This window comes from Centropristis striata, chromosome 7 (genome assembly GCF_030273125.1).
Source record: "Centropristis striata isolate RG_2023a ecotype Rhode Island chromosome 7, C.striata_1.0, whole genome shotgun sequence".
NCBI lineage: Eukaryota > Metazoa > Chordata > Actinopteri > Perciformes > Serranidae > Centropristis > Centropristis striata.
This window is the reverse complement of record NC_081523.1, coordinates 34,709,126-34,736,777: the sequence shown is the minus strand read 5'-3', so window position 1 is coordinate 34,736,777 and position 27,652 is coordinate 34,709,126. Positions and strand designations below refer to the sequence as shown.

At 40.5% G+C, this 27,652-nt stretch overlaps 1 protein-coding gene across 1 annotated transcript; it reads left to right on the top strand.

Annotated features, from left to right (window-relative positions):
- Window positions 1-27,539, top strand: mfsd14bb (major facilitator superfamily domain containing 14Bb). The gene is made up of 12 exons (XM_059336497.1): window positions 1-611; window positions 5,144-5,236; window positions 7,713-7,775; window positions 9,122-9,249; window positions 12,082-12,196; window positions 16,823-17,041; window positions 18,624-18,737; window positions 19,987-20,058; window positions 20,543-20,655; window positions 21,507-21,604; window positions 21,769-21,911; window positions 22,386-27,539. Exons 1-12 carry the CDS (start codon window positions 555-557, stop codon window positions 22,611-22,613), a joined length of 1,443 nt encoding a protein of 480 aa, XP_059192480.1. The 5' UTR covers window positions 1-554; the 3' UTR covers window positions 22,614-27,539.
- The last annotated feature ends 113 nt before the right edge of the window (window positions 27,540-27,652 follow it).

The window sequence follows — 27,652 nt, the reverse complement described above, 5'->3', positions numbered from 1 at the left end:
AATAAAATATCATCTGCATTGTAGCTCGCACGGCGGCACAGCAGGGGGCGCTCTTTACTGGCTAAACATATCGACGGAGTATAAACTGACCCAGAGTCAGATCTATCAGCCACACAGCCTATGGTAATGGAGGAACGAATCTAAATAAGAACTGACCTGGGAACAGCCGCTGTCACGTAAGTTGGGGTCGGGGAGAAAAGGCGTTCGTTTTGTGCAACAGACGGCCCCACAGGGCGGCGCTTAAAACACTTTAAGTGGTAATTGATGGAAATGAGGCGACGGCTCCGCTCACCCGGGGGACTCTGGTGATATAAACACGCCGCCACACTGTTAAATTACAATCAGAGCGGAGGAATTTTGGTGAAAAACGAAAGCCACCGGCCGAGCCGCCTCAGTTTAACCGCTCCGGTAACGAGTCTCCAGCCGAAGCCCATGATAGCACAGACACGTAGCTATAAGCCACACAGCAGGACACCCTGGAAGAGACGGAGAAACCTCAGGAGGATGCCGAGGAACGCGTGCTCGATGTGAAGATCGTTACGGCAAGATGTGAGATGAACCGGGAGAAAACTGCGACCGAGGCCACCGACATGATGTTGGTCCGCGGCTCGGTAAGAACCAGCTAGCTCGGCTGGTTAGCAGCTGTTGGTGCATTTAAAATGAAGCTAATCACCTGGCAGCATCTGGAGCAGAGGGACATTAAACAGTAGAGGTGTCATGGCCGTTAGTTTGGGCTGGCAGCTGCAGATAAACGCGAGAAGCTAAATCTGGGTTAGCTTGCTACAATGAGAGGTAATTAATCTGTTAACTTGAGCGAGCTAACTAGTTCTTTCAGCTAGCTAGCTCCACTTTACTCCAGCTTAACAATCATCACTAATATTAACGTTTAACAGCTCCAAACATCAACAGTTACTCGTGAAGTTGAGATGTTTTTATCTGAAGACAGTTTTTTCCTCACACCTGAGGACATGTAGCTCAGTTAGCAGCTAGCTGTAAATGCTGCTGTTTGTTAGCAAAGGTAAACATAAAACACTAAATAGCTGTGAACGTGTTCCTCACTGTGGTCTTGTTTCACTGCGATATTTTAATTTATAAATCCTGTAGCTCTGTGAAATCAGCACAATCAGAACCACTCAAACACGTCTTTGTGCAGAATAACACAGTTAGAATGACTGAAACCAGAAAAAGCTGGATTTCTCTGATAAAATATTGTTATTTTAAAATGGTAATAAAACAGAATTATGATATAAACACTTTTAAAAGTGTCTTGAATGTTGTTAAAAACAGTTTTCTCCACGTATTGTCCATATTGAAGTATTGTCATGTTTCCAGTCTCTCCTGTCCTCTCCTCTCTGCTCTGTGTAAACAGCCTCTCCTGTCCTCTCCTCTCTGCTCTGTGTAAACAGATTTTCAGTGAATATTTGTCACGTGACCGTTGGTCTCAGCAGAATCAATCATGTTTTCACAGTGTCTCTGAGGAGCAGAATTAAATGTTTTTAACAGGATCTGGTTAGTGCAAACGCTTCATCTAAAATTATATGTGTAGAATAAAGAGATTCTGACACAAATATCAACATTTAACACAAGTTTTGATCACTAATGGAAACTTTTGTAACCTATGATCCATTCAAGGTGTGTACACATACAAGAATTATACCTACAATAATAATAATAATTAACTTTACTTTTATTTGTAGAGCACTTTTCATTCAGGATATGGAGCTCAAACTGCTTTACAATCAATAAAATAAAAATGCAACACATATCAAACAACAAACATTTTTCCTAAATGATTTTATAGTTAAATAAGTAGGTTTTTATCTTAACACTGTTCAATAACTTCGGAGTTTAATTAAAAAAGCTGCACTGTCTTTTTTTTTTCCTTGTGTCTAAAATGATGTGTATTCAAAAAACCAGCAGTCAAAGATCTGAGATGTCCTGAAGGATTGTAAAAAGACAAGAGCCTGTAATGTAGGCCAGCCCTGACACATTAAGAGCTTTAAAAACAAGTAAAAGAACCTGAAAATGTTTTTGAAAAAAAACTGGAAGCAAACTGACTGAAGGTGAGAACTGGACAGTATGCTCTCTCCTCTTGTTCTGGTTTAAAGTCAGCAGCACATTCTGTAGAAGGAAAACCAACCGGAGCACTGCAATAATTTGATCTATTGGGGATGAAAACATGAATATGTTTTTCAGCGCATTCTAATGTGACGCAGTTTTTGTTACTCTCAATGTACGTTCACAGAAATAGACTGTAAATTGTTAATATCTTAACTGATATTAAGACTTACAAAGACTTTTTTTTATCATTCAGCTATTCATAAAAATATACACATTGAACAAAATTCTGTTGCATTGGCTCACAGTGATTGTACTCTGGAATGTCAGATAAATAAAAGTATAAATATAAAATATAAAACTCTAAAAATAGAATATTTATATTGCACAGAAGTGAAGCAGCAGAAAGTGTTTTGTATTGCGATATGAGTCATGATATTGGAGGAAATGACCATTGTTTTCAATAATTTTGTCTCATTTTTTCTTAAATAATTCTTAAAAAGATCACTTGGTAAACGATTTGTCAGAGGTGACATGTTGTAGCACAACAATACATTTAGAAGTTAGTTTGACACATTTAGCCTTCAACAAATATCACATCATCTTGTGATTGGGATATTGCACGAGTACATATTATGATTGCGATTTCATTATTTTTGCAGCCCTACTTTGTACAAATATTAATGCATTTATAAAAAGTGTACAATGGTTGTTTTGGTGTTCAGACTGAACCAACCTGCCACATTCACACAATTCCTCTGTGACTCCTTTATGTTTACGGCTCTAACAGTGCAGTCTGTGTGTGGTGTATTGTAAAAGCTCATAAAGGAATAAATATGAGGAGCTTGCCTGTCAGTAATGCTGGGAGATATTGACCAAAAGTCATATCTCGATATATTTCAGCTGAATATCGATATACAATATATATCCCAATATTTTTATCGCAAAGTGAGAGCAAATGTTCAGTCAAAGCCAAATATGACATGTCACAAGCAGTTTTATTGAAACCGTTTATTTAAGTGAGCATAAATACTGTAAAACAGGAGAACCTTGTTTTAAAATCAAAGCTCCATAAAGTGCACATTTAAATTTAAAAAATCTTAAATAAAAATAGCCTATGAAATAAAATAGGCCAATCTTTTTCTGAAATAAATATATTTATATGAGAAAAGAATAACTAACATTATAAAAGAACTAAATATGACAAACCCTAGTAAGGGCAGAATTTATATAGAAGAAAAAAAACTGAACTAAATCAATATATGCGATATGGTCTAATTCCGTATCACATTAAAAAATATATCGATATATTTTTTTGTATCGATATATCGCCCAGCCCTAACTGTCAGTGAAGGCATCCATCATGCAAATGACAGGAGCCATGACTGTATGATCCAGATAATATGGTTTTCCAGCAGACTGTCTGTTGTGAGATGTCTCGGGCTGTGAATCATTAATTAATTAATTTTCATAGTCTGCCATCTGTCATTTTCCTGAGGAATTAAGTCAAAGTCTTTAAATGTCTTGTGTCTGACCAACAGCCTAAAAGTTTACAGTGATGTAAAACAGAAAAGTAACACATCCTCGCGTTGGAGAAGCTGTGATGTCACACACAGTGTTTACATGGTAGTTAATTCAAAAAATAATCTGAAACTATTTTCTAACTTTCAGTCTTTTCGGCACAAAAATTAGACAGACAACTAATGGTTATTTATTTTATTTTAATATTTATTAATCTGCCAGATGTGTTAGTGTGATACAGGACTTGGAAAATTGTTAGATTCATTTCTCAGTCGTTTCATCTTTTCAAGTTGGAGCTGCAATATGAATAATGGATTCATTGTTTGGTCTATTTAATGCCAGAAAATAGTGAGAAATGTCTTCCCAATCTCCCAAAGTCCAGCTGATGTATCCAGATGTTTTGCTTTGTCAGTACAACAATATTAAAGTTAAAGAGATCAACTTTACAGTGATCTAAAACAGAGAAAAGCAGCAAATCCTCACACTGGAGACACTGACGGCACATAAATTGTGTTTGCATCACACGTGACTTAGAAACTTGAAAAATGGTTTCAGTTTCATTTTCAGCCCTTCCAGCTGTGAAATTAAGGCTACAACTAATGATTAATGCATTCATTATTGGGCCTATTAAATGTCAGAAAATAATTGAAAATGTCCAGTCTGATGTCTTAATATAAACAACTTGTTTCCAAATTGCAAAAATATTCAGTTTAATATGACATAAAACAAAAATGTCCATATTTGAGCGGCTGAAAACATTTTCTGCATTAACCCATTGAAGCCTGGAAAGCGGATATGTCGTTTTGTAGTATTTGTACAAGCTCTCAAATACCTTTTTGAATTTCATTTCTATCTGCTACAGAGGCTGAAAAATCTATTATTTAGTAGAAGAGTTGACACTTTTTTTTCCCCAGAATTTTCCAGAATTTCCAGAAAATTAGAGGCTTATTTTAAAATTGCCCAGCGATTTTTCAGGCCTCGATGGGTTAAAAAATGACTTAAATGATTAAATTGATTATTAAAATGTGTCAATATTTCTGTTGATCCACTAATTGTTGCAGCTTTTGTCTGAAATAGTCCAAAATTCTTAAATACTGACATTGCCTGCATCCTGGCAGCAGGGAGATAAAAGGAGACTGACGAGGTTTATATTGTAGTTCAGATTTACCACAAACCTGGTGGAACAGCTGTCTGTATGTGTAACTTGGGGTTTTGGCTTTTTAAGTCTTCCTTTGCAGATAAAAACCATCAAACGGCTCCTGTTGTTTGAACTTCATGCCGACATACCAGATTAAACTGTTTATAACTTCAGTATAAACTGTATCTATCTGGACAAAACATGACTGTAGATTTACTTTCTGTGCTTTACTAAATAATCCATCCAGTGTCTCTTGCACGGAGAACATTGGTCTAAAGTTTGTGGATCAGCAGCGCGCCTGATGTTCTCATGTTCAAGCTGCTGGTGGAGAGCAGCAGCAGACAGAGTTTGGACCAGATTGGACAGGAAGTGAGGTTAATTCCCACAGATGAATAGTTAATGTTCCTCTCTCTCTCCTGGCCGCAGCACGGCCGAGGCCGAGCCAAAGTGACTCATGCGGTGGTGGTGATCTTCCTGGAGTTCTTCGCCTGGGGGCTGCTGACCACGCCCATGCTGAAAGTGAGTAAACACACGACAAACATCAACACTCACACACACACCTAGCTTCATCAAATAAAAGTTGAGCAGACGGTTTCAGCTGGATGTTCCCCTGCTGCCAGTGAACAGATCATGGTGCTGTGAAACCTCCAGCAGCGTGTTTCCTGCCGTCAGCTTCTCTAAAGCTCTGACTCTGTGTAAATCACTCTTCTTCCTCCTCACTCTCAGATGTTTGTGTTCTTCTGTTTTGGTGCCGGTTGCATGATACAAACGTCATCAACAGGCTCACTCACTGAGTTCTCAGGACAATGAGCGGTTTTATTTACACACCGACTCAAACGGACCTCACAAAGACTTTGTTTTACAGTCAGGGCTGGCAGGGTAAAGTCCGCTAACATCGATTTGTGTTCTCACATGCAGTTCCTCCAGGAGATATCTAGGTTTATTTAAAGTTTACAGTTCATCTGTGAAACGGACTTTAGTTAGTTTCTGTTTATCATCCTTTCAGGAATTCCCCTTTGTGTCTGTGGCAACAGAATGCATCAGAGTTGCTGTAGAAACAGACAGTTAACAGCAGAGAAGTTGAGCACGGAGCAGAAGGCGGCCAGGCACTGCTGCTGTTCACATCGGGTGGATGTGTCTCAGGGCGTTTCAGAGAAATCTAAGAGATAAAACATCATTTGTTGAAGGGAAACCTCCCAACTCTACTGTAAACCTGAGAGTCATGACCCAGTGTATCATGTTACTGGGCCTTTTTAAAGCAACTTTCAGACCTGAACGCACTCCCAGGTGCAGGTGAGAAGATGAAATCTGATCCTGACTGACGATCAAACACTGAACAGAGATTTAACACTCTGAGGCAGGATTTTACCCCTCATTCTGTCCTCCAGGAGGAAGGTGGACTGTTGCATATTTAATTGGCTGGAAAATGTCAATAGTTTTGATGCAAAAGTTGAGCCAGATTAAAAATTCTTTGTGCCATGTCCTCCAGTCTTTGAGCTAAGCTAGGCCAGGGATGGGCAACTGGAGGCCCGGGGGCCGCATACGGCCCGTGCCCTCACTTGAAGCGGCCCTCAGTCCAACACATGCATTTGAGCATGAAATTTTAAAAGTGCAGTGTAAAAATGCACAAAATTACTTCTTGCAATTAATGTTGGTCTGCTGTTCTTGCACTGATTTAAAAAAAAAAAAAAAAAAAAAAAAAAAAAAAAAAATCACAGTAAGTGGTTATTTTTTATTTGCTTCAAACCTTTTGTATTCCTATTTATACTGTTTTACCTGCATTTGAGCATGAAATATGTTAAGTTACTGCACTGTAAACGTACTTAAAATTGCAGTTTCATCATATCTGGTGAAGTGCACGGTCCTATATGTGGCCCTGTGATAGTGTACCGATGAAAAATTGTGGCCCCCTCCAGCATTTAAGTTGCCCATCCCTGAGCTAGGCTAACGGGAGAATTATTTTCAGGTGAAACGAGTTTAATAACAGTTGTATAAATGAGCAGCGTTTTCCAGGAGGACAGTTTGTCCTGTTCCGTCTTCATCTGTCTGTCTGAGTGTCGGAGTTGCAGTGTGACGGTCACAACTGAGCCATTAAAATCAGCTTTAACACGCTCCAGTCTGTTTCATCTGACAGCGTTCAGAGCAGCTGCAGGCCGTCTGATCAGCTGCTTATTGTCTCATTTACTTTACAACTTGTTTTTATCAAAACCTTTCAATGAAACTTTAATTTTCCTACAGTAATATCTTTGAGTTTGATTTATTTGTTAAATATATTACAAATTTTAAGACGAAAAGAAGAAAAAAGTCATTTTCTTATTTTTTTTTTTTACAAAAACCTCACAAAAATCTCCCAGAAAAAGAAATATTGGCACTTTTTAAAAAAATTTTTTATTGCAAACTCTTGCACTTGCGTAGTGTTAACATACAAAGTGTATAGTGGTAATACATTGATGTACATTGGGATATAAAGAGACACAGAAAGTTATTTTAAGAAAAAGAAACTAAATCATTCAGCATGGCTATATATATATATATATATATATATACACAGATATAGGAGGGAATACATTTACATGCAGCACAAACAGATGGATGTGAATAACAGAATTTGCACATTACGTGCAGACCACAACAACGTCTGCAACTCCATAAAACACTAGGTACCAGACCATCCTGCACATACACATTGAACATTGATATTCACTGGAAACTATTTGAATATCATTGTTAAATCGAACCTTGTAGCGCACTTTAAAACTCCTAAAGATAGGTAGGCTAAATCGACTTCCAGATGAGGTGAGTCAGGGTGTAAACCCAGAGTGAATTGTGTTACTGACCAGGTGTAGGCCTATCACACAATGGGGCGGAGCTCCCCTAAAAGGCGTCTGATCAGAAACAGTGCAATGCTGCAACACGGCTTTATAGATGGATAAACATGACCTTGTGTTGTTTTGTTTATTTAGAGATATAAACGTGTTGTTGTTTGGTTGTTCAGGTGCTCCATGAGACGTTCCCTCAGCACACCTTCCTGATGAACGGCCTGGTCCACGGGGTGAAGGTAAGATGTTTGTCCAGTCCACCATATTTGAGTGTCACAGCAGCAACAGCAGGTGGTAAACAACAGAAATAAAATAAATGAATACAAAATGAGGATGAATATTTTATCGAAGGATGATGTAAACCTGGTGTAACTAACAGCAGAAAGTCTGTGTGGCGAGATGAACGTACACTGAAACAACATGAGCACAATGATTCTGCTCCAAACATGTTTTAAGAACCTTCTTGTGAAATATAAATTCATAAAGTAGAGAGACGGAGCTTCTCTCCTGACTGAACCAGAGAACTGATGTGACACAGTGAGGAGCTCTAGAGTTTATCAGCTCTGAGTGAAGGGAGCTGAGGCTGTAAACCTGCAGGCCTCTGGCACTGAACCACTGAGTGAAGGAGACTGATTATATGTTCTGACAAAGAAACTGGTTTGGTCACAGACGCCATGAAGAACAGGCGGAGTGTTAACATGATTAGAGGTGTGAATCCCCAGAGGCCCCACAATGAGATTTTCACAAATTTTCACAGACTTTCACAAACAACAAGCTTCACTGCTAAAAATGTCTCCGAATGAAACAGAAAAAAAGACAACTTTGAGTTATTTCCACAACTCCCCGACACAGTATCCTGACGCTCAATTTATACTTTTTTACTGGTGATTTTGACTTTTTTTTCTGGTGATTCTACTTTTTTTCTGAAGGCAGATTAACTGTTTTTACTTACAGTAAAACATTAGAATTAATGTAAAAATATTTAAAAACTGAAAAGGATAGTAAGTGTATCAAAATCAAATTTGTTGCTAATCATATCCAAGGCTGTGATTTTAAAAAAAAAAAAAAAAAAAAAAAAAAAAAACACGCCCCAGCCAGAAATGATTTATAATATGGAAAAAAACTCTCAATTTTTGTGTTTTTTCTTTGAAAATCAGTGACATCATGCAATCAAACTGGCATTTAGAGGATTAAAATCCTTGAAATTATTAAATGTTTGGTAGTTCTGAGCAGGGCGGAAGTTGTTGAAGAGGTTTATGCAGAAAAAAGTAGGAAAAAATATTAATCTGTAAAGTTTTAATGCCCTTTTTTTGGACATTTCGGTCCTTAATGGCCTTACAGGGTAATACATTAAAGTGACCCCAGAGGGTTAATCATTTGTTCTATCAAATCAGAAATTGTAAATCTGTCTTTGGTCCAAAACGACCATGATGATTTGAGATCAAGAAAATATTCTGATTCTCACATTATAGAAGTTTTGGGGAATTTGCTTGAAAATAACTTGAACTGACTCTTGGGTTGCAGCTCTAAAAGGTGTTTCTCCATGAGTTCTTTGTCACTAACGTTTCTCTGTGCTCCTGTTCAGGGCTTCCTGTCGTTTCTGTCGGCTCCTCTGATTGGTGCGCTGTCAGACATCTGGGGCAGGAAGTCGTTCCTCCTCATGACGGTGTTCTTCACCTGCGCCCCCATCCCCTTCATGAGGATCAGTCCCTGGTGAGAAACACCACAGAGACACTTTGAGTCTGAAGAAAACCCCATAATCCTGACAGGCCTCCCCCAGGACATGCTTACACTGAAATAAACAAGGCAGCTTCACATTATTTTAGACTATTAATAGCATATCTGTGTACTAAAAGTTATAAAAGCTAGAGCTGATAGTAAATAAACAACGTAAGAGACAAAACTTCCACTGGGGAAAATCTACAACCATATTTAGTTTAGACTTTCCATCCACTGAGACCAGGTGGTGTGCTGCTAACAGGAGCTGGAAGTTGTTAATTGTGGTCCTCTGAGCGTCCTGTCCAGCTGCAGACACTCCTCTCTGTCCGTCAGAGTTCTGCTGCAGTCTGTTCTGCTTTGTTCCTGGAAATCATTTATAGTGAACCACTGACATCAGATCAGATCGGGTTACAAACTCTGCATCACTGCTTCTTCTGTGGAAGTGATTCAGTCGGGAGGCTGAACTGTCTTCAGTCAAGCCCAAAGATTCAGTTTAATATTATATAATCCTGCGAGATTATCAAGTTTATACTTGATAAATTATTTATTGACGATTAAAGCTCAAATGTTTAATTGTCATTGTTTTTACACTGCCCCTGACCAAACAGTGTTTCAGCTTTAAAACAATAAGTTAGAACCCTCTGAACCCCAAAATGTGTAATATAATATTTTTTCTCCAAAAATCCTTCGTTTATTATAGAAAAAAACTTAAAAAAAAAAAAGGCTATATCATCAGAGTTTGAACTTTCTGATGTTTTTGAACGCAGTTTCCATTATAAAAAGTTACCAAAACTTGTGGTAATTGTTGATATTTGTGTCAGAATCTCTTTATTCTACATGTGTAATTTAAGAAAGCGTTTGCACCGACCAGATCCTGTGAAAAACATTAAATTCTGCTCCTCAGAGACACTGAGAAGACATGATTGATTCTGCTGAGACCAACGGTCACATGACAAATATTCACTGAAAATCTGTTTACACAGAGCAGAGAGGAGAGGACAGGAGAGGCTGTTTACACAGAGCAGAGAGGAGAGGACAGGAAAGGCTGGAAACATGAAATACCTCAATATGTACAATATGTGGAGATAACTGGTTTACGACACTTGTGGGCACTTTGAAAAGTATTTTATATATAAATTCCAAAAAATAACTTGGCAGAGAAATTCCACTTTTTCTTATTTATGTCATTCTAATTGTGGTATTCTGCACAAAGATGTTTGAGTTGCTCTTATTCCATAGAGCTGCAGGACTTACAGATTTATTTAGATTTTATATGTTGCAGTGAAAAATGTGACTCATTTGTGGTTCAGAGGGTTAATAAGTCATTGGCTGATACAGTTCAGGTGTTTGAAAACAATATTTAACAGTATATGATTAAATATGAGACTCAGTTTGACTCAGCAGCTGAGTGTGACGTTCAGGGACAATGTGCCTCTGAAATCAGATCAGTTCATGTTGTGAATTTTGTTCCTGAGTATTAATGATGCTGTGGACTTAAAGCCTGCAGGGACTCTGAGCTGCACACGTCACCATGAGTCTGCAACTTTAGTCCTTGAATAGAGTTAATAAACTGGAAATGAGTCAAACGATGATATGATGTTGAATGTTTTCAGGCATTTTTCACAGTTTTCTAATGTTTCATTGAATAAAGGACTGATTGATGGATCAATAATGAGTATAGTGGTCAGCAGGAGCCCTGTCCTGCTCTGAGTCGGTGGGTAAATCTGAGCTGCTGGAGTTTGAACAGTCACATGTTGTTCATGTGAGCGTCTGAGGATCAGCATGTTCGCTGCAGAGTAAAGAGCAAACATGTTTAAACTCCAAACCACACTCTCCTCCTCTGCTGCTGCTGGACTCACAGCTCCACACTGTTCACATGTTCTACACAGAGTTCACTCTGTCTGTGTTCATCCATTAAACATGAGCTCAAGAGTTGGATCACACACAATCACAGTTTAGGACCCATTTATAAGACTAATATCTGTTTCTCAGACAGGAAATCTGACTGTTTATTCAGTGAAAGTGGCTCTAAAATCTGTTTCACTGTAGACTTTGTTATGAGATCAGCTGATTATGATGCTGAGATCAGTCACATGGTTCCTGCCTCACGTTTCACAAACCCTCCATTCAAAGTGAAACACAACTTTATGATCTGTTTGATCCTGTGGCCGCATCAGAAGCACAACAGCAGAAACTCATGTTTTAACTTTGGCTTTTTGATACAGCTTTAAAGTGACAGTAGGAATGAAACTATTACTGATTTATCTGAGTATCACTAATCACCTGCTCTATGAAAACAGCATAAAACAATGAAAGATGGCATTCCAGTATTTTGGAACACAACGTGATGATATCAGAAGACAAAACAAACAAGAAAAGCAGCAAACGCTAACGTTGGAGCGCCTGCAGCATTTATAATATCCGTATTGTTGCTTGAATAATTAAACAACAAATCAGTTATGGAAATCTCTCCAGATTAATTTTCTTTCAATCGACTTTGATTAATCGCTCTAATTTACACTGAAAAAAATGCTTAAAGTTTTATTCAGTGTCTTTTTTATTAATGCAGAAAAGCTTTAAATGACAGGACCAAGACCTCCTGAACATCCTGTTGCTGTAAAATCGGTTTATAAAATATTAAACAAACACTTTTTTTCATTGCAGGATAAAAATATTTTGATTCAGCAGAATTAAAAGCAGCAGTTTGATATTCTGTTGACTGCACATAAAAAAATAATAATTTAGGAAAATAAATCAAAACAAAGATCTTTGTTGCAAATAACTATTTGTGTTGTGCGTCTGATGTGTTTCTTCTCGTGTGTGCAGGTGGTACTTCGCTCTGATCTCAGTCTCTGGGATCTTCGCTGTGACCTTCTCGGTGATCTTCGCCTACGTCGCTGACATCACAGATGAGCAGGAGCGGAGCACGGCCTATGGACTGGTAATAATAATGATGATACATTTTTATTCATAGAGCGCCTTACATGGTACTCAAAGACGCTTTACAGTTAAAACACAGTGAAAATGCAGTTACAAATCAAAACAAATAAAGTCAACAGAATTTGTCAGACATTAAAAGCAGTGAACAGGTTAGCTTTGACAAGTTTTTTGAAGATGGGTGGATGTGAGCAGTCTGATGTTTGTGGGGAGAGAGTTCCAGAGGGAGGGGGCGACTATTGAGAAAGCTCTGTCGCCCCAGGTTCAGTGCTTGGTCCAGATGGGAGGGGCAAGGTGATTAGCCTGGTGATGGAGGAGGTCAGTGAGGTAGGAGGGGGCCTGGTGATGGAGGAGGTCAGTGAGGTAGGAGGGGGCCTGGTGATGGAGCAGGTCAGTGAGGGAGGAGGGGGCCTGGTGATGGAGCAGGTCAGTGAGGGAGGAGGGGGCCTGGTGATGGAGCAGGTCAGTGAGGTAGGAGGGGGCCTTGTGATGGAGGAGGTCAGTGAGGTAGGAGGGGGCCTGGTGATGGAGGAGGTCAGTGAGGTAGGAGGGGGCCTGGTGATGGAGCAGGTCAGTGAGGGAGGAGGGGGCCTGGTGATGGAGCAGGTCAGTGAGGTAGGAGGGGGCCTTGTGATGGAGGAGGTCAGTGAGGTAGGAGGGGGCCTGGTGATGGAGGAGGCCAGTGAGGTAGGAGGGGGCCTGGTGATGGAGGAGGTCAGTGAGGTAGGAGGGGGCCTGGTGATGGAGGAGGTCAGTGAGGTAGGAGGGGGCCTGGTGATGGAGGAGGTCAGTGAGGTAGGAGGGGGCCTGGTGATGGAGGAGGTCAGTGAGGTAGGAGGGGGCCTGGGGATGGAGGAGGTCAGTGAGGTAGGAGGGGGCCTGGTGATGGAGGAGGGGGCCTTGTGATGGAGGAGGTCAGTGAGGTAGGAGGGGGCCTGGGGATGGAGGAGGTCAGTGAGGTAGGAGGGGGCCTGGTGATGGAGGAGGGGGCCTTGTGATGGAGGAGGTCAGTGAGGTAGGAGGGGGCCTGGTGATGGAGGAGGTCAGTGAGGTAGGAGGGGGCCTGGGGATGGAGGAGGTCAGTGAGGTAGGAGGGGGCCTGGGGATGGAGGAGGTCAGTGAGGTAGGAGGGGGCCTGGTGATGGAGGAGGGGGCCTTGTGATGGAGGAGGTCAGTGAGGTAGGAGGGGGCCTGGTGATGGAGGAGGTCAGTGAGGTAGGAGGGGGCCTGGGGATGGAGGAGGTCAGTGAGGTAGGAGGGGGCCTGGGGATGGAGGAGGTCAGTGAGGTAGGAGGGGGCCTGGTGATGGAGGAGGTCAGTGAGGTAGGAGGGGGCCTGGTGATGGAGGAGGTCAGTGAGGTAGGAGGGGGCCTGGTGATGGAGCAGGTCAGTGAGGTAGGAGGGGGCCTGGTGATGGAGGAGGTCAGTGAGGTAGGAGGGGGCCTGGTGATGGATGAGGTCAGTGAGGGAGGATAGGGCCTGGTGATGGAGGAGGTCAGTGAGGGAGGAGGGGGCCTTGTGAGGGAGGAGTGGGCTTGGTGATGGAGCAGGTCAGTGAGGGAGGAGGGGGCCTTGTGATGGAGGAGGTCGGTGAGGGAGGAGGGGGCCTTGTGACGGAGGAGGTCGTGAGGTAGGAGGGGGCCTGGTGATGGAGCAGGTCAGTGAGGGAGGATAGGGCCTGGTGATGGAGGAGGTCAGTGAGGGAGGAGGGGGCCTTGTGAGGGAGGAGTGGGCTTGGTGATGGAGCAGGTCAGTGAGGGAGGAGGGGGCCTTGTGATGGAGGAGGTCGGTGAGGGAGGAGGGGGCCTTGTGATGGATGCGTGTGAGAAGGCCAGCAGCAGGGTTCTGAATGTACTGGAGTTTGTTGAGTAGTTTGGAGTGAATGCCGTAAAGGATGCAGTTGCAGTAGTCCAGTCTGGAGCTGATGAAGGCGTGGATCAGTGTTTCTGCGGCGAGGAAGTAGAGTGATGACGAGTAACTACATCCTGCAGCTTTAACTGCTCGCCACCACAGGAAGTGACTCACTAAACACTTTCACAGAGCAGCACAGGGTTAAAGATACCCGACCGACTGCTCTATAAGCGTGCACATAATGCAGCGCTCTGTCTGCAGCCTGTGAGCTCATTGTGTGTGTTTATAATGGAGGTGCAGCACAACTGTTTCCTGCCATTCTAGAGGTCTGCAGTGAGCCGGGTCACAGGCCGGACAGGAAGTCAGCAGCAAATGGACTCTCTGAGGCGTCTGATGCTTAGATTGATAGATGGTCTCAGCAGGTTCAGGCTGCTGCAGGGCCTTCTGCTCTCTCTCCTGCTGGGATCTGTGTTTCTCGCACGTTATTCGCATGTTTCCATCAGGAATCTCTCTGTGCATTGTGAAGATTCTCATGAGAAAAGCTTGATGGAAACACCAACACTTGATAAAACTTTTAAAAATGTGCAGAAAAGTTTTTACGCTTGCTTGAGGTGTTTTTTGTCTTTTTCTAAAAATACTAAATGCTCGAAACAGGAGATGGAAACATTTTCTGATTTAAGTTTAGAAACATTTAAGTCACATGACTGATCAGCTGTTTCCTCTGACAGTAACAATTAGAAGTTGAATCTAATTTCCATTTTCCAGATTCTCTCCATTTTCTCTCTTTGTTGTTGTTTTCTCTCGTCTTCTCCCATTTACTGGATTAGCCTACAGCAACATATCACACTGCCACCTGCTGACCAAAGTATGTCGCTGCAACTTTGTTTATTTGATGGAAACTCACTGATTCACATTTTCTTTGATTCCACATTCAAAAATTTCGCTTCCACTTTACAAAACTAATGACAAAATACTGAGTCTGGGCACAAACCCACTGCAGGGGCTGCTGTATATCCACCATTAACAACTAAAAAATGACTGGATCTTATGAGTTCTTTTGTCAGGAATGAGTTCAGTACATAGAAAAACAAGCTTTGTTTAAATTTTGAATACGTTTGAACAAATTCTGTCTACTTTTAGATTCATTGATGTATACCTTTAGTTGCAGTCTTGAAATATGTCTGTGAATCATTAAATAAATCACATTTGTTACTTTTTCAGCGCTTAATAAATTCCACTGCAAACACTTCCATGTGTGGATGTGAAATAAGCATTTCTGTCTGGTGCTGCATGTAAATATCCAGTTAATACGCACAGAACATGTGTTAATAATCAATGACACATGAAGTCATTTGTTGGGTTCTGGCCAGATTAATGATGCAGAGGTTTGCTCCACTGACTCGGGTCATGTGACCACTGAAAGCTTCACATAGCTTCATGTGTGAAGAGAATCAAAGAGGCTGAGCTGCAGCAGTTTTCAGCCATGAGTAGCTTTTAGATTAGTTAGTTAAAAAAACAAAAGTGAGACCTAAGGAGTGCAGTGATCTGCTGAAGCAGAGCAGATGTAAGGTCATTTTTTTCAGTTTTTAGTCGTCTTCTTTGAGCTGAAAGTAAAGAATTTTGCCTGTGTTAAACATAAAATTCTACAAATACAAACAGGACTTTATAGACAATCCACAGGACCCTAAAACTAGTTTGAGTGGGCGAGTAAAAGAAGCTAAAATGTGCTAATCTCTCTGGTGTTTTCTGGACTGCACTTCAAAGAACTGAGCAAACTAACAGTCACAGGAAACACATGAATCAGCTGAGTTCAGTGCAACAATGGATTTACTGTGTATGAAGTCTAAAGGAGCCTGCCCACATCTATTTACCAGCAGGGATAATCAATGAAAAGATGTCTGCAAAGAAAATGAATGAACACAAAAGCAGCTAATTTCGAACCAGACTCCATATAGAAAACCATAATTTTAACAGCAGTGTTCTTGTGTTCTTGCAGACAGACCTGACAAAGCATCAATTCAGCATCATGTTGTAGTTATTTCAGCATAATTTAGATCTGTTTATTCTCATTAAATCACTTTTTTTCGTACTGATTAATGAGTAAAAATCCATGAAATTAGCCAAATAACATGAAAGCATCCTGTAATTTTAACCTTAAAAAATCTATATTTTTCAGTTTGTATTATTTGTTTTGTGTTTCAGCCTCTTAACAACTACTGAAACGGTTGAACAATCCATAAAAACTCTGTTACAAAGCATATCCATTGATTCAAAACTCTGCTGAACCAGACTCCATTGAGAAAACCATCATTTTACCAGCAGTGTTCTTGTGTTCTTCAGACCTGACAAAGCATCAATTCAGACTGTTTCCACATTAGCATCATGTTTCAGTTATTTCAGCATCCTTTAGATCCGTTTATTCACATTAAATCACAGATAAATCACTTTATTTTGGCTTCATATGGCTCTAGTTGTGGCAGTCAGCACAGCTCTAAACGATCCAAACTCCTTTCAGAAAACAGGGATTTTAGAAGTAGGTTTTTGTTTAAACAAGAACAGGCATTTTATGGTGGGTTATCACTGCGTTTTGGACCACTCATAGCGCAACATGATGACATCATCAGGAGTAGACAACATGATGTGTGAAAGACGAAAGCCTTGACTTTCTGCTGCAGCAACAATGATTGTTCCAGCTCTTTTAAACTCAGACCAGAGCATAAATATATTTATCAACTTCTGACACCCAGTCATTTTCCTCTGTGTTTCTGTGTCTCGTCAGGTGTCTGCAACCTTCGCTGCCAGCCTGGTGACGAGCCCGGCCATCGGGGCCTACCTGTCGGCGCAGTATGACGACAGCCTGGTGGTCCTGATCGCCACGGTGATTGCCGTGGCGGATATCGCCTTTGTGTTCTTCGTGGTCCCCGAGTCACTGCCCGACAAGATGAGGCTGACGTCCTGGGGCTTCCCCATCTCCTGGGAGCAGGCCGACCCGTTCGCAGTGAGTTCACAGAGAGAGACAGAGAGAGAGAGAGAGAGGGCAGGGTCAAAGGTCACGAGGAGGGACGTCCCAATCAAGTCCTTTAATATCAAGTATCTGCCAGTACTGACTAGAAACTTGTTCTTCCTCAATATAATAATGCAGCTGCACAGTGCACACTTCAACTACACTAACCCTCGAGGGTTAGAAAAGTATGTTTTCTTCACCAAAATTCCAGAGAAAGAAACTGTAAAAATAGGCATTATCATCAGAGTTTAAACTTTCTGACGGTCCTTGAACGGATCATAATGAACGTTTAGGTTATAAAAATTGACCAAAACTTGTCGTGTTAAAATGTTTTTTTGTGTAAGAATCTCTTTATTCTACATGTGTCATTTAAAATAAAGCGTCTGCAATAACCAGATCCTGTTAAAAACATTAAATTCTGCTCCTCAGAGACACTGAGAAGACATGATTGATTCTGCTGAGACCAACAGTCACGTGACAAATATTCACTGAGAATCTGTTTACACAGAGCAGAGAGGAGAGGACAGGAGAGCCTGTTTACACAGAGCAGAGAGGAGAGGACAGGAGAGGTTGTTTACACGGAGCAGAGAGGTGGGGACAGGAGAGGCTGTTTACGCAGAGCAGAGAGGAGAGGACAGGAGAGGCTGGAAACATGACAATACTTCAATAAGGACAATATGTGGAGAAAACTGTTTTTTTACAACATTCGGGACACTTGTGGGCAACTTGGAAAAGTGTTCATATAGAAATTCCATTTTAATCCAATTTTTAAAAAAAATATTAATCAGAAAAAAATTCAACTTTTTTTTCTGATCTGTCATTCTTACTGTGTTATTTTGCACATGTTGCAAGACATGTTTGAGTTGTTCTGATTGTGCTGATTCCATAGAGCTGCAGGACTTATAAATGTACATGTTGCAGTGAAATACAAGGACACAGAGAGGAGGATGTAGAAAGAACAAAAAACGCCTTGAGAAGTCTCGTTGGGGTTCAGAGGGTTAAAGTTATTAAAAATCAATTTAGTGTTTAGTATTGATAACTGAATAGCTCTGCATTGCTGCATCTTATGTATTTACTTATTTTTTTTCATGTGTTTTTAATATAACAAAGTATAGAATAATGTGTTATCTCGATGGAGTTCCTCCGTTTGTTTCTCCTGCAGCTTCTTCCTCAGTGAATATTTCAGTAACACCTGAATCCTGAAACAGAGTGTAGAAACTGGAGCAGTTTACTGGTTTGAGGCGTTAGATATGGATGTAATCCCCCCGAATCAGAATTCATAAATAGCCAGTTTATTAATAACCACACTGGCTCAGAGAGAGTTTGTCATAGTTGTTTAATTTGGAAGATTTTTAGCCCGAACAGATAATTCTCAAAGCTGAAGAGCAACAACAGACGGAGCTGAACATGCAGGAGGAGTGAGTTTGTAACAGGATGAAAATAAATGGATGATCTTTGAAAGCTGAATAGCTCAAACACTGGCAGGGTGGAGGATTGATTGATTGATTGATTGATTGATTGATTGATTGATTGATTGATTGATTGACTGACTGACAGCTGGTTGTCTTGTGTTCAGTCTCTGCGGCGTGTGGGGAAGGACACCACCGTGCTGCTCATCTGTGTCACCGTGTTCCTGTCATACCTGCCTGAGGCCGGACAGTACTCCAGCTTCTTCCTCTACCTGAGACAGGTAACACACACACAAACCAAAAAAAACAACCAGTATTTAATCACCAGAGTGAGGAGTTATTGAGTCAATTTCTTCAGTGAAACTTTAGTAATACCATAGACTGTATAAATAATGGACCTAGTGACGTCTCGTTGATTTATGGCCAGTTTGAGGCATCAAGTTCAGCATTACACTCTTGTTGTCACCATCTTGTTTCGGATACGGGGAGCAGCCCATATCTGGACTGTGGAGGAGCGAGAGGGATCTGATCACTGACTACACGCCTCTCTACACCTCAACCTGACTGACTCATGTTAACATTAACTGTAGCATTAACTGGGATGTTAGTTTTGGCAAAAACAAAACAAAACAAAATGTATGTTACTGACCTCAGAAAACTGAACAGCAACTCTTTGGAGTGTCTGTTAGTCCAACCAAACGCTGAACAAGACAAAAATACAGTAAAAGGGTTAAAGTTATGTAAACAAACTGCTAAATGTGTGTATATGTATATATATATATCGCCTTGTTAGTGACCTGTCAATCAAAGGTAGCCCCGCCTCATATCATACGATTTTTTATCTTCCATTTTCTTCTAAATTGAACCATCAGATTGTCTTGAAGAAATTTTTTACTTGAGATTAAGACTATAGTTTTGGCCTAAAAAACATTTCTGAGGTAATTAATCAAGTGAGAAGTTTTTTCATTTTGTATTGCAATGAATGGACCCAAATGCTTCTGCAGCTGCAGTCAGCGCCCCCCTGCTGGAATTTTTGGTAGAATGCAGCTTAAGGCACTTCCTGGTTTTCCTCACTCAGACCCGGAGGTTGCCGCCTGAGTAATGCACATCAATTAAAAAAAAAAAAAAGAAATCAACAAAGTTACAAGTGAAATCATCTTAAATTAACAAACACGTGTTTAATTTCTTCTTCCTTTTTTAAATGAAAATTGAAAAAAATCAGTAAAAGTAATGTAAAAAAAAAAAAACCTATAGAAAGCACTCAAAACAAATACAAAGAAACAATTAAAACCAGTTAAGAAAACAATAACAGTAAAATATTTATTTTTAAAAAGGTAAAAAGACATTAAAAAAAATGTATTATAGTTAGAAAATGGTGACAAACTGGGGAAAATGTAAAAAGAAACAAACTGGAAAAACTGTTAAAAAAAAAAGTGAAATAAATTACAAAAATAAACAAATTGCAAAAACAAAAAAAAACCTTTAACAACAAACTAGTCATTGAAAGTTGATTTGCTGCTTGTGTTTCAGGTGATCGAGTTTTCTCCTGCAGCCATCGCCGCCTTCATCGCCATGGTGGGAATCCTCTCTATCGTCGCTCAGGTACACACCACACACAAACACACACACTCACTCACTCACTCACACTCACTCACTCACTCACTCACTCACTCACACACACACACACACCTCCAACCGTCCATCACACTGAGTTTCAACAGGTTTTATCCTCATCAGGAGCTGAAAGAGGAGAAGAGTCCATTTCTGGTGGTCTTGTAATAAAAAGTTTTCATCTCAAAGCCAAACCGAAATCCCCCCCCTGCTATTTGTAGTTTGTTTTTGTTTAATCACTGCTTTATACATATTACACATTATATTTTATGTTCTGTCTAATAATGCACCACTAGGGTTAACCGTTCTGAAGCTGAAACATGAAGTGTACATTTGTCCCCTTTTCACATGGCAGATATGTTTCTGTAGCAGATAAAAAAATACATGTCATTTATCTTCAGCTGGATTTTAACACGATGTGACTGTTTTGAATGTGTGTTCTATCATTGATCTGTTTTCTGTGTGTGTGTGTCAGACTCTGTTCCTTAGTGTGTTGATGAGGACCATTGGGAACAAGAACACGGTTCTTCTGGGTCTGGGCTTTCAGCTCTTCCAGCTGGCCTGGTACGGCTTCGGCTCTGAGCCTTGGTGAGTGCAACCTCATTTTCAAAAATCCTCCAAACAAACTGTAAAAACATTAAAGTCCAAACTTTCTGACGGTCCTTGAACAGATCATCCGTTACAAAAAATTTCTGTCATAAAAAGTGACTGAAACGAAGCTTAAAATAGTGATATTTCTGTCAGAATCACTTTATTCTACAGGTGCCATTTAAAATGCGTCCACAGTTTTTTTTCTAAATTGCAATAAAACAGAATTTAAATATAAACACTTTTCTAACTGTCCTGAATGTTGTGAAAAGAGTTTTCTCCACATATTCGATATGTCCTCTCCTCTCTGCTCTGTGTAAGAAGGCCTCTCCTGTCCTCTCCTCTCTGCTCTGTGTAAACAGCCTCTCCTGTCCTCTCCTCTCTGCTCTGTGTAAACAGCCTCTCCTCTCCTGTCCTCTCCTCTCTGCTCTGTGTAAACAGCCTCTCCTGTCCCCTCCTCTCTGCTCTGTGTAAACAGATTTTCAGTGAATATTTGTCACGTGACTGTTGGTCTCAGCAGAATCATTCATGTCTTCTCAGTGTCTCTGAGGAGCAGAATTTAATGTTTTTCACAGGATCTGGTTAGTGCAAACGCTTTATTTTAAATGACACATGTAGAATAAAGAGATTCTGACACAAATATCAACATTTAACACAAGTATTGGTCACTTTTATAACAGAAACTTTCACCACACGTGATCTGTTCAAGGGCTGTCGGAAAGTTTAAACTCTGACAATAACGCTTGTTTTTACAGTTTCTTTCTCTGATAAACCATGTGTCTTTGTCGACCTTTTAAAGAAAACAGAATTGTCAGCTAGTGGGTCACAGCTGATGTGTTTGTGTGTTTCAGGATGATGTGGGCAGCAGGAACAGTAGCAGCCATGTCCTCCATCACCTTCCCAGCTGTCTCTGCTCTGGTGTCACACAGTGCATCACCTGACCAGCAAGGTCAGTACGTCTGTCCGTCTGTCTGACAGACTTTCTGAGAAGAAGATGCTTGATTTGTCTTTTTTCTTGCCGCCTTTTGTTTTTTTTATGCTGTTTTTTTCTTTACAACTTCCTTTCTTTATGCATGTTTCATCTCTTAACCTGCTCTGTGTGTGTATGTCCAGGTGTGGCCCAGGGGATGATCACAGGTATCAGAGGTCTGTGTAACGGTTTGGGTCCGGCTCTCTACGGCTTCATCTTCTTCCTCTTTAACGTGGAGCTGAACGACATGCAGCCGGTGGCAGGAAGACCCACACAGAACACAGAGGTACACACACACACACACACACACACACACACACACACACACACACACACACACACACAACCAAGAGGTGCACACAAACAGAGATACACACACACACACACACACACACACACACACACACAACCAAGAGGTGCACACAAACGGAGAACACAGAGATACATACACACACACACACACACACACACACACACACACACACACACACACTTGAACCTAAAAGGTCCCGACAACATTTTGAGTTTGGGACATTTTGTTTCTTGATGACAGATTTTGATCACATTTATGGATAAAATCTTGTATTACATCTAGTTGTTTATTGGTTAATTAATATGAATTAATGAATATTTATATGAACATGTGGTATATAAATATCTGGGTAGATTTTTTTTATTGGGATTAACATATTTGATAGGATTATTTCTTCCACTTTTCAAAATAAAAGTTCCTAATTCAAGCCTTTGTTTATGTGTGTAGAAGTCTCTGATCCCGGGTCCTCCCTTCCTGTTCGGAGCGTGCGCCGTCTTGTTCGCACTCCTCGTCGCCATCTTCATCCCGGAGCACCACCGGCTGGGCGACGTCAAGACCTGCTCCGCCCGCAAGTCCAGCAGCGCCACCGCGCACGCTCAGAGCGCCAGCCCTCTGGCCACGCCCACCAGCGACGCCGAGGACATCGAGCCGCTCCTGCAGGACAGCAGCATGTGACTGACGGCCGGCCCCGGCCAATCGCAGCCGTGTCTGCCGGTCCCGGCCCCTTCACAATAAACACCGTTTCAGCTTTTATTTTATAACGTTTTTTATTTCTTCAGACTGTCGAGATGAGTCGCCGCGGCAACCACACTGACGAGCTATCACCATATTTATTCAGTCATTAACAAGTTTAAACTCCTCCCTGTTCAGACTGAAGCCATCAATTGTAACCAAAGGGCTTTTTAATGAGACGTCACCACTGCAGGAACAGAAAACAAGCTGATGCAGAGAAACTTGAGTTGTGCAGTTTGTCGCCGTGTTGACGGTTGTTCTGAGTTTCTGTGAGCAGAACTTGGCTGTTTGAAGGTTTGGTACCTCTGGGACCTTCTGGGACCATGTGATGGTCCTGTAGTGTTTCTCTCCTTTAAGAATCTGAAGTTTCATATCCTGATATTTTTATCGCAAAGTGAGAGCAAATGTTCAGTCAAAGTCAAAGCCAAATATGACATGTCACCAGTAGTTTTATTGAAACCGTTTATTTAAGTGAACATAAATACTGTATAACAGGAGTACCTTTTTTAAAATCAAAGCTCCATAAAGTGCACATTTAAATAAAAAAATATCTTAAATAAAAGCCTGGATCAAGGATCACAGTACAATATTTAACTATATCGATATATGCGATATGGTCTAATTCCTTATCACATTTGAAAATATATCGATATATCTTTTATATCGATATATCGCCCAGCCCTAGTTTAAAACCCTGTGATTGATTCGGTTTGGTATAAATACCACTTCCAGGACACACAGGTCGATGTGTAGAATCAGCCTCCAGGATACGAGAGGAGAATTATTTATTTTTCTCATATTTCCCGATCAGTCTTTCTGTGTCTTAGCGTGGTTTGGCGCCATTATAACAACAAGAATTAGAACAAGCTGTCTGATGTTTCTGCTGTCTGCGTCACTCAGACTGACAGAAAACTGCAAATCAGATCAAACTTCTTTACTGGAGTTCTGATCAGACAGGACGAGGTGATGACGTGATGTTTCTCTGTCCACTGTTAGCTTCATGTCAGTGAGACAGTTTTGGTCTGTAGCTCGTTATTTAAAGAGTGATGCGACTTTAACCTCCTTCAGCTGGTAGATTCACGTGACAGATGTAAAACGCACCATTTCCACACACTCGTCACTCTCTCTCTGAGCCGTCAGCGTGGTTGCTGCTGACCACCCGGCAGGCGTGCAGAGGTCAGGAGATGAAGCGCTCCTCGCTGTACGGGACCAAGCATCCCCAAAACTACAGACTGTTTAAAGTGTCCAGCAGGACGGAGACACGGAGGAGAGGACGGGGAACGGAGGTATTTAACCTCCACGTTACTGACTCTTTGTACTCTGGTGTTTCTTTTCTTTGTTGTTTTTCTGCGAGATGGCGAGGTTGGTGGGAGGCGGAGCTCCAAGCGGCTGTGACGTCATCAGCCTCTCCCTCCCGCTGATTGTTTTCATATCGAGGAGGAAACTAGACGCGTAAACATTGATTCTATATTTAGGACGTTAACTCAGTTTGAAGTGCTTTTAGCTGCAGACAGGAAACACAAAGCATCGTCAGCTGCAGGAGTCACTGAGTCCTGCTCCGGTTTAATGTTCCTACAGAATCAAACCAAAAGAATCAGAGTTTTATTAGATCCGGAGCACAGATCTGTGAGTCCTGCACACGGGTCCTGTTGTGTTTCTGTCCCTGCGTCCTCATCCCGTCATGTGTCGTGTCTCCTCGTCTCTTCTTCTCTTTAAATACTTGAAGTGGGTTCAGTTCAGCCTGTCAGCGCTGCAGTCTGAACGTTTCTCGTCGTCTTCACTCACATTTCCTTGAACCACAGAAGAAGAAGACGTTTGGACTCGAGTCGGCGGCTTGTTCAGAACCAAATTGTGCCATTATTTTAACTTTTATTCTTTTGCCTTTTGTTGTTTGTTTTCCAGTCTGTTCTCTCCGATCTGTGTACAAACAAACACGACTTATGTCTTTGAAATGACGCCGCTCGCCTCAACGAGACGTCAAGTTTCATTCTGCTGATCATTCTTCATCAGATCCTGCAGAGACTCAGAAACATGTTTGTTGTATTTATTTATGAAATCACATCTGCAGAATACAAACTTTTCTCTCTGCTGGTGCGTTCAAGGACGCACCGACATCAAAGACATAAAATAGAAATACCAGCTGTTAATAATCGATAAATTGCTAAAATATGTTTTCATGCAACAATGTCATAAAAGAGCAGTTTTTCAGACACAAATCTGCAGATTTCCTGTTTTTATCTGTTTAAGTGAAAATCTGTAAAAACCTCAATTTTGTGCACGCTCAAACTTCATTGCATAATTCGCTTTTTACATGTTAAATATTTCAAATTGATCGCAAAAAAATCACATTTTTTGCAGATGTTTGAGACCCATTTGCATAAAATCGTGTGATTTATTTTTTTTCTCTTTTGGGATTTGTTGAAAATATACAGATTTATTGGAAAGTGATTAAAGTTGAACTGGAAGCTGAGGCACCAGTTAACAGGGTCCCTCGTTAAACCGTAACACCGCCCATCGTTTTATTTTTCAAACTTTAAATCAACACCTGTTACTGTGATGCGTTCACCTCACAAAAAACAATGGGCAGATTGATGAATTTGAGCCTCTTCTTAACAACAGCATGTCCTTGAACGCACCACGAGAGTTTTCAAAACCAAAATTGCTTTAACACACAATAACTTAAACTAAATATGATCGAGTCTGCAGGTTTATTATCTTCATAGAAATGATCATAAATCTGACGGAGAATAATCAGCAGCTCTTATTTACCGAAATCTGTTTCTGATGTTCTGTCTGTTACTTTAAGGCTCCAGATTATTGTGAATGCTGCATTCAGGGTACATCTACTGTGTGGGAAAAACTGACCCGTCTCAGTTCAGACTAAAGTATTCAGGTCAGAGTTTTATTTCTCCAGCGTGACCTGAAGGCAGCATGTGAGGAAGAGGAGGCGGATGATGAAGGTGTTCAGCTTCATGAAGCACAATCCCGTCTGAACGTTTCTCCTGTTTTACTTCAACAAACCAAACTGTTCTGACTTTAATCTCATGTTTGATTTCTGTTTCTCTCAAAGATGATGTCAAAAACAGGAAGTTGGTCCTGCAGTATATTTTTCTACAGTCAGTCTGAAGCTCCGCAGAGACTCAGTTTCCCAGAATCCTCCACAGTGTTATGAAGTCCCGCTGAGCTTCACGTCTCAGCGGAGAGTTGATCGTCTCACAGCCGAGACTCGCTCCAATAACCCTTTAGTTCACTTAATTTACTTCATATTTTTCAAATGTTTTCCGGCTCCAAGCTTCAGGATGTTATTTTATTTTTCCTGGCCGTGTGTAAAAGTAAACTGAATATTGTTGAAGCTGATTACCAACCAGGAAAAAGGACAAAAAGAGATGACATTAGATGAAAACTTATTTTAATAAATCTAGTTTGTCATCGTAATGATAAACTTTTTCAAAATTACAGCTTGAAAAAACAGGGAAACTTTTCCACTGGATCCAAACTCATTATTTTGAGAGATAATTTTATCAACTTCAGTATTTTGTGATGCAAACCGTCACCTGACGTTTTACCGTATTTATTTGTGTTCAAAACAAGCAACATAAGTTCTGATACAAGGAGGAAATATTCTGACACCTTTTTTGCTTATTATAAATATATAAAACATATGATTTCTGTTTCCCTCTTCGACAGAACTAAGAATCAAAATCAAACATTTTCACTGTTCCAGTTCTGTTAAATTTGCAGCATAAAATGACAAAGAATCTTTTTACTCTCTTTATATTTCTGTCTGGGTGTCAGCAGATTCTGCCCTCTGGTGGTCAGTCTGAGAACTCCAACATGTCACCTTCAGTTAAACAGAAAGAGTCTTAAAACAGAATTAATAATCATATCTTGTGTATTTCTGAATGCTCTGGCCTGTCAGTGACTCAGCATTTCTCTACACAAAACTTTTTCATGTGTAATTGTCACATTGGCAGAAATACGTTTCTATAGATTATCTGGGTTTTTAACTTTTGGTCAAAATAATCACGGATGAAAACTCCTCCTCCTCTTCTTCCTCTTCATCCTCCATCACCTCCTCTTCCTCCTCCATCACCACCTCCTATTCCTTCCCCTCGTCCTTCACCTCGTCTTCCTCCATCACCTCCTCCTCTTCCCTTTCCTGCATCACCTCCTCCTCCATCCCCTCCTCTTCCTCTTTCACCTCATCCTTTCCCTCATCTTCCTCCTCCTCTTCCTCCATAACCTCCTCTTCCTCCACATCATCCTCCTCCTCACAGCTTTTTTACTTTTGCTCGAAATAATCACCGATGAAAACTGAAGGACTGAAAGTTTCTTTGATATTTAAATAAATATATTTAAACATAGTTTTTTTATTAAAGCTTTAACAGCTCAAACGATCATTTCACAATTTTTTTTTCATTTATTTTTTTTTTTTTACAAGAGAAATGAAAAGTGAAATGCTGACAGTAAGAATAAAACAAAGGAACAGTAGAAAGACTAAAAAGTTTAATATTTATAATTCTGAGCTGTGTGATAAATCTCTCTGAGACGTGAAGCTCCGACGGTTCAGACGGCTGAAGCTCCGAGCTGTTTGTTTCTGAATCTGAATCTTTGAAGCTTGGAGCTGTTTGTTTCTGAATCTGAATCTTTGAGTCGTCGTGTTTCTGATGCAGGTTTTGCTGATGCTGCACTTTACTTTGTGACGTGCCTCTGATCATCTTTATGTTCATATCTGTTTTTATAGAGCGACGGCTTCCTGTTGTGCATTTGCAGTTGCTTTCTTTTATCTTATTAAGAAAATAATTTTGAATAATATCTATGATTATAATAATAATAATAATAATAAAGAGAAATGTATGGAATTTGAAATGTGGACTATTTGTTTTTATTTTAAGTACATTTATGCTTTATATGTATTTGTTTTTATGATTAAATGAATATAAATTTGTTTAATTAATTTTAAAAAAATAGCTCAAATTCTC

Coding starts and splice junctions, on each gene's coding strand:
- mfsd14bb (XM_059336497.1), top strand. CDS start 555: ATGAACCGGGAGAAAACTGCGACCGAGGCCACCGACATGATGTTGGTC. Junction 612..5,143: donor TGATGTTGGTCCGCGGCTCG/GTAAGAACCAGC, acceptor TCCTGGCCGCAG/CACGGCCGAGGCCGAGCCAA. Junction 9,250..12,081: donor TTCATGAGGATCAGTCCCTG/GTGAGAAACACC, acceptor TCGTGTGTGCAG/GTGGTACTTCGCTCTGATCT.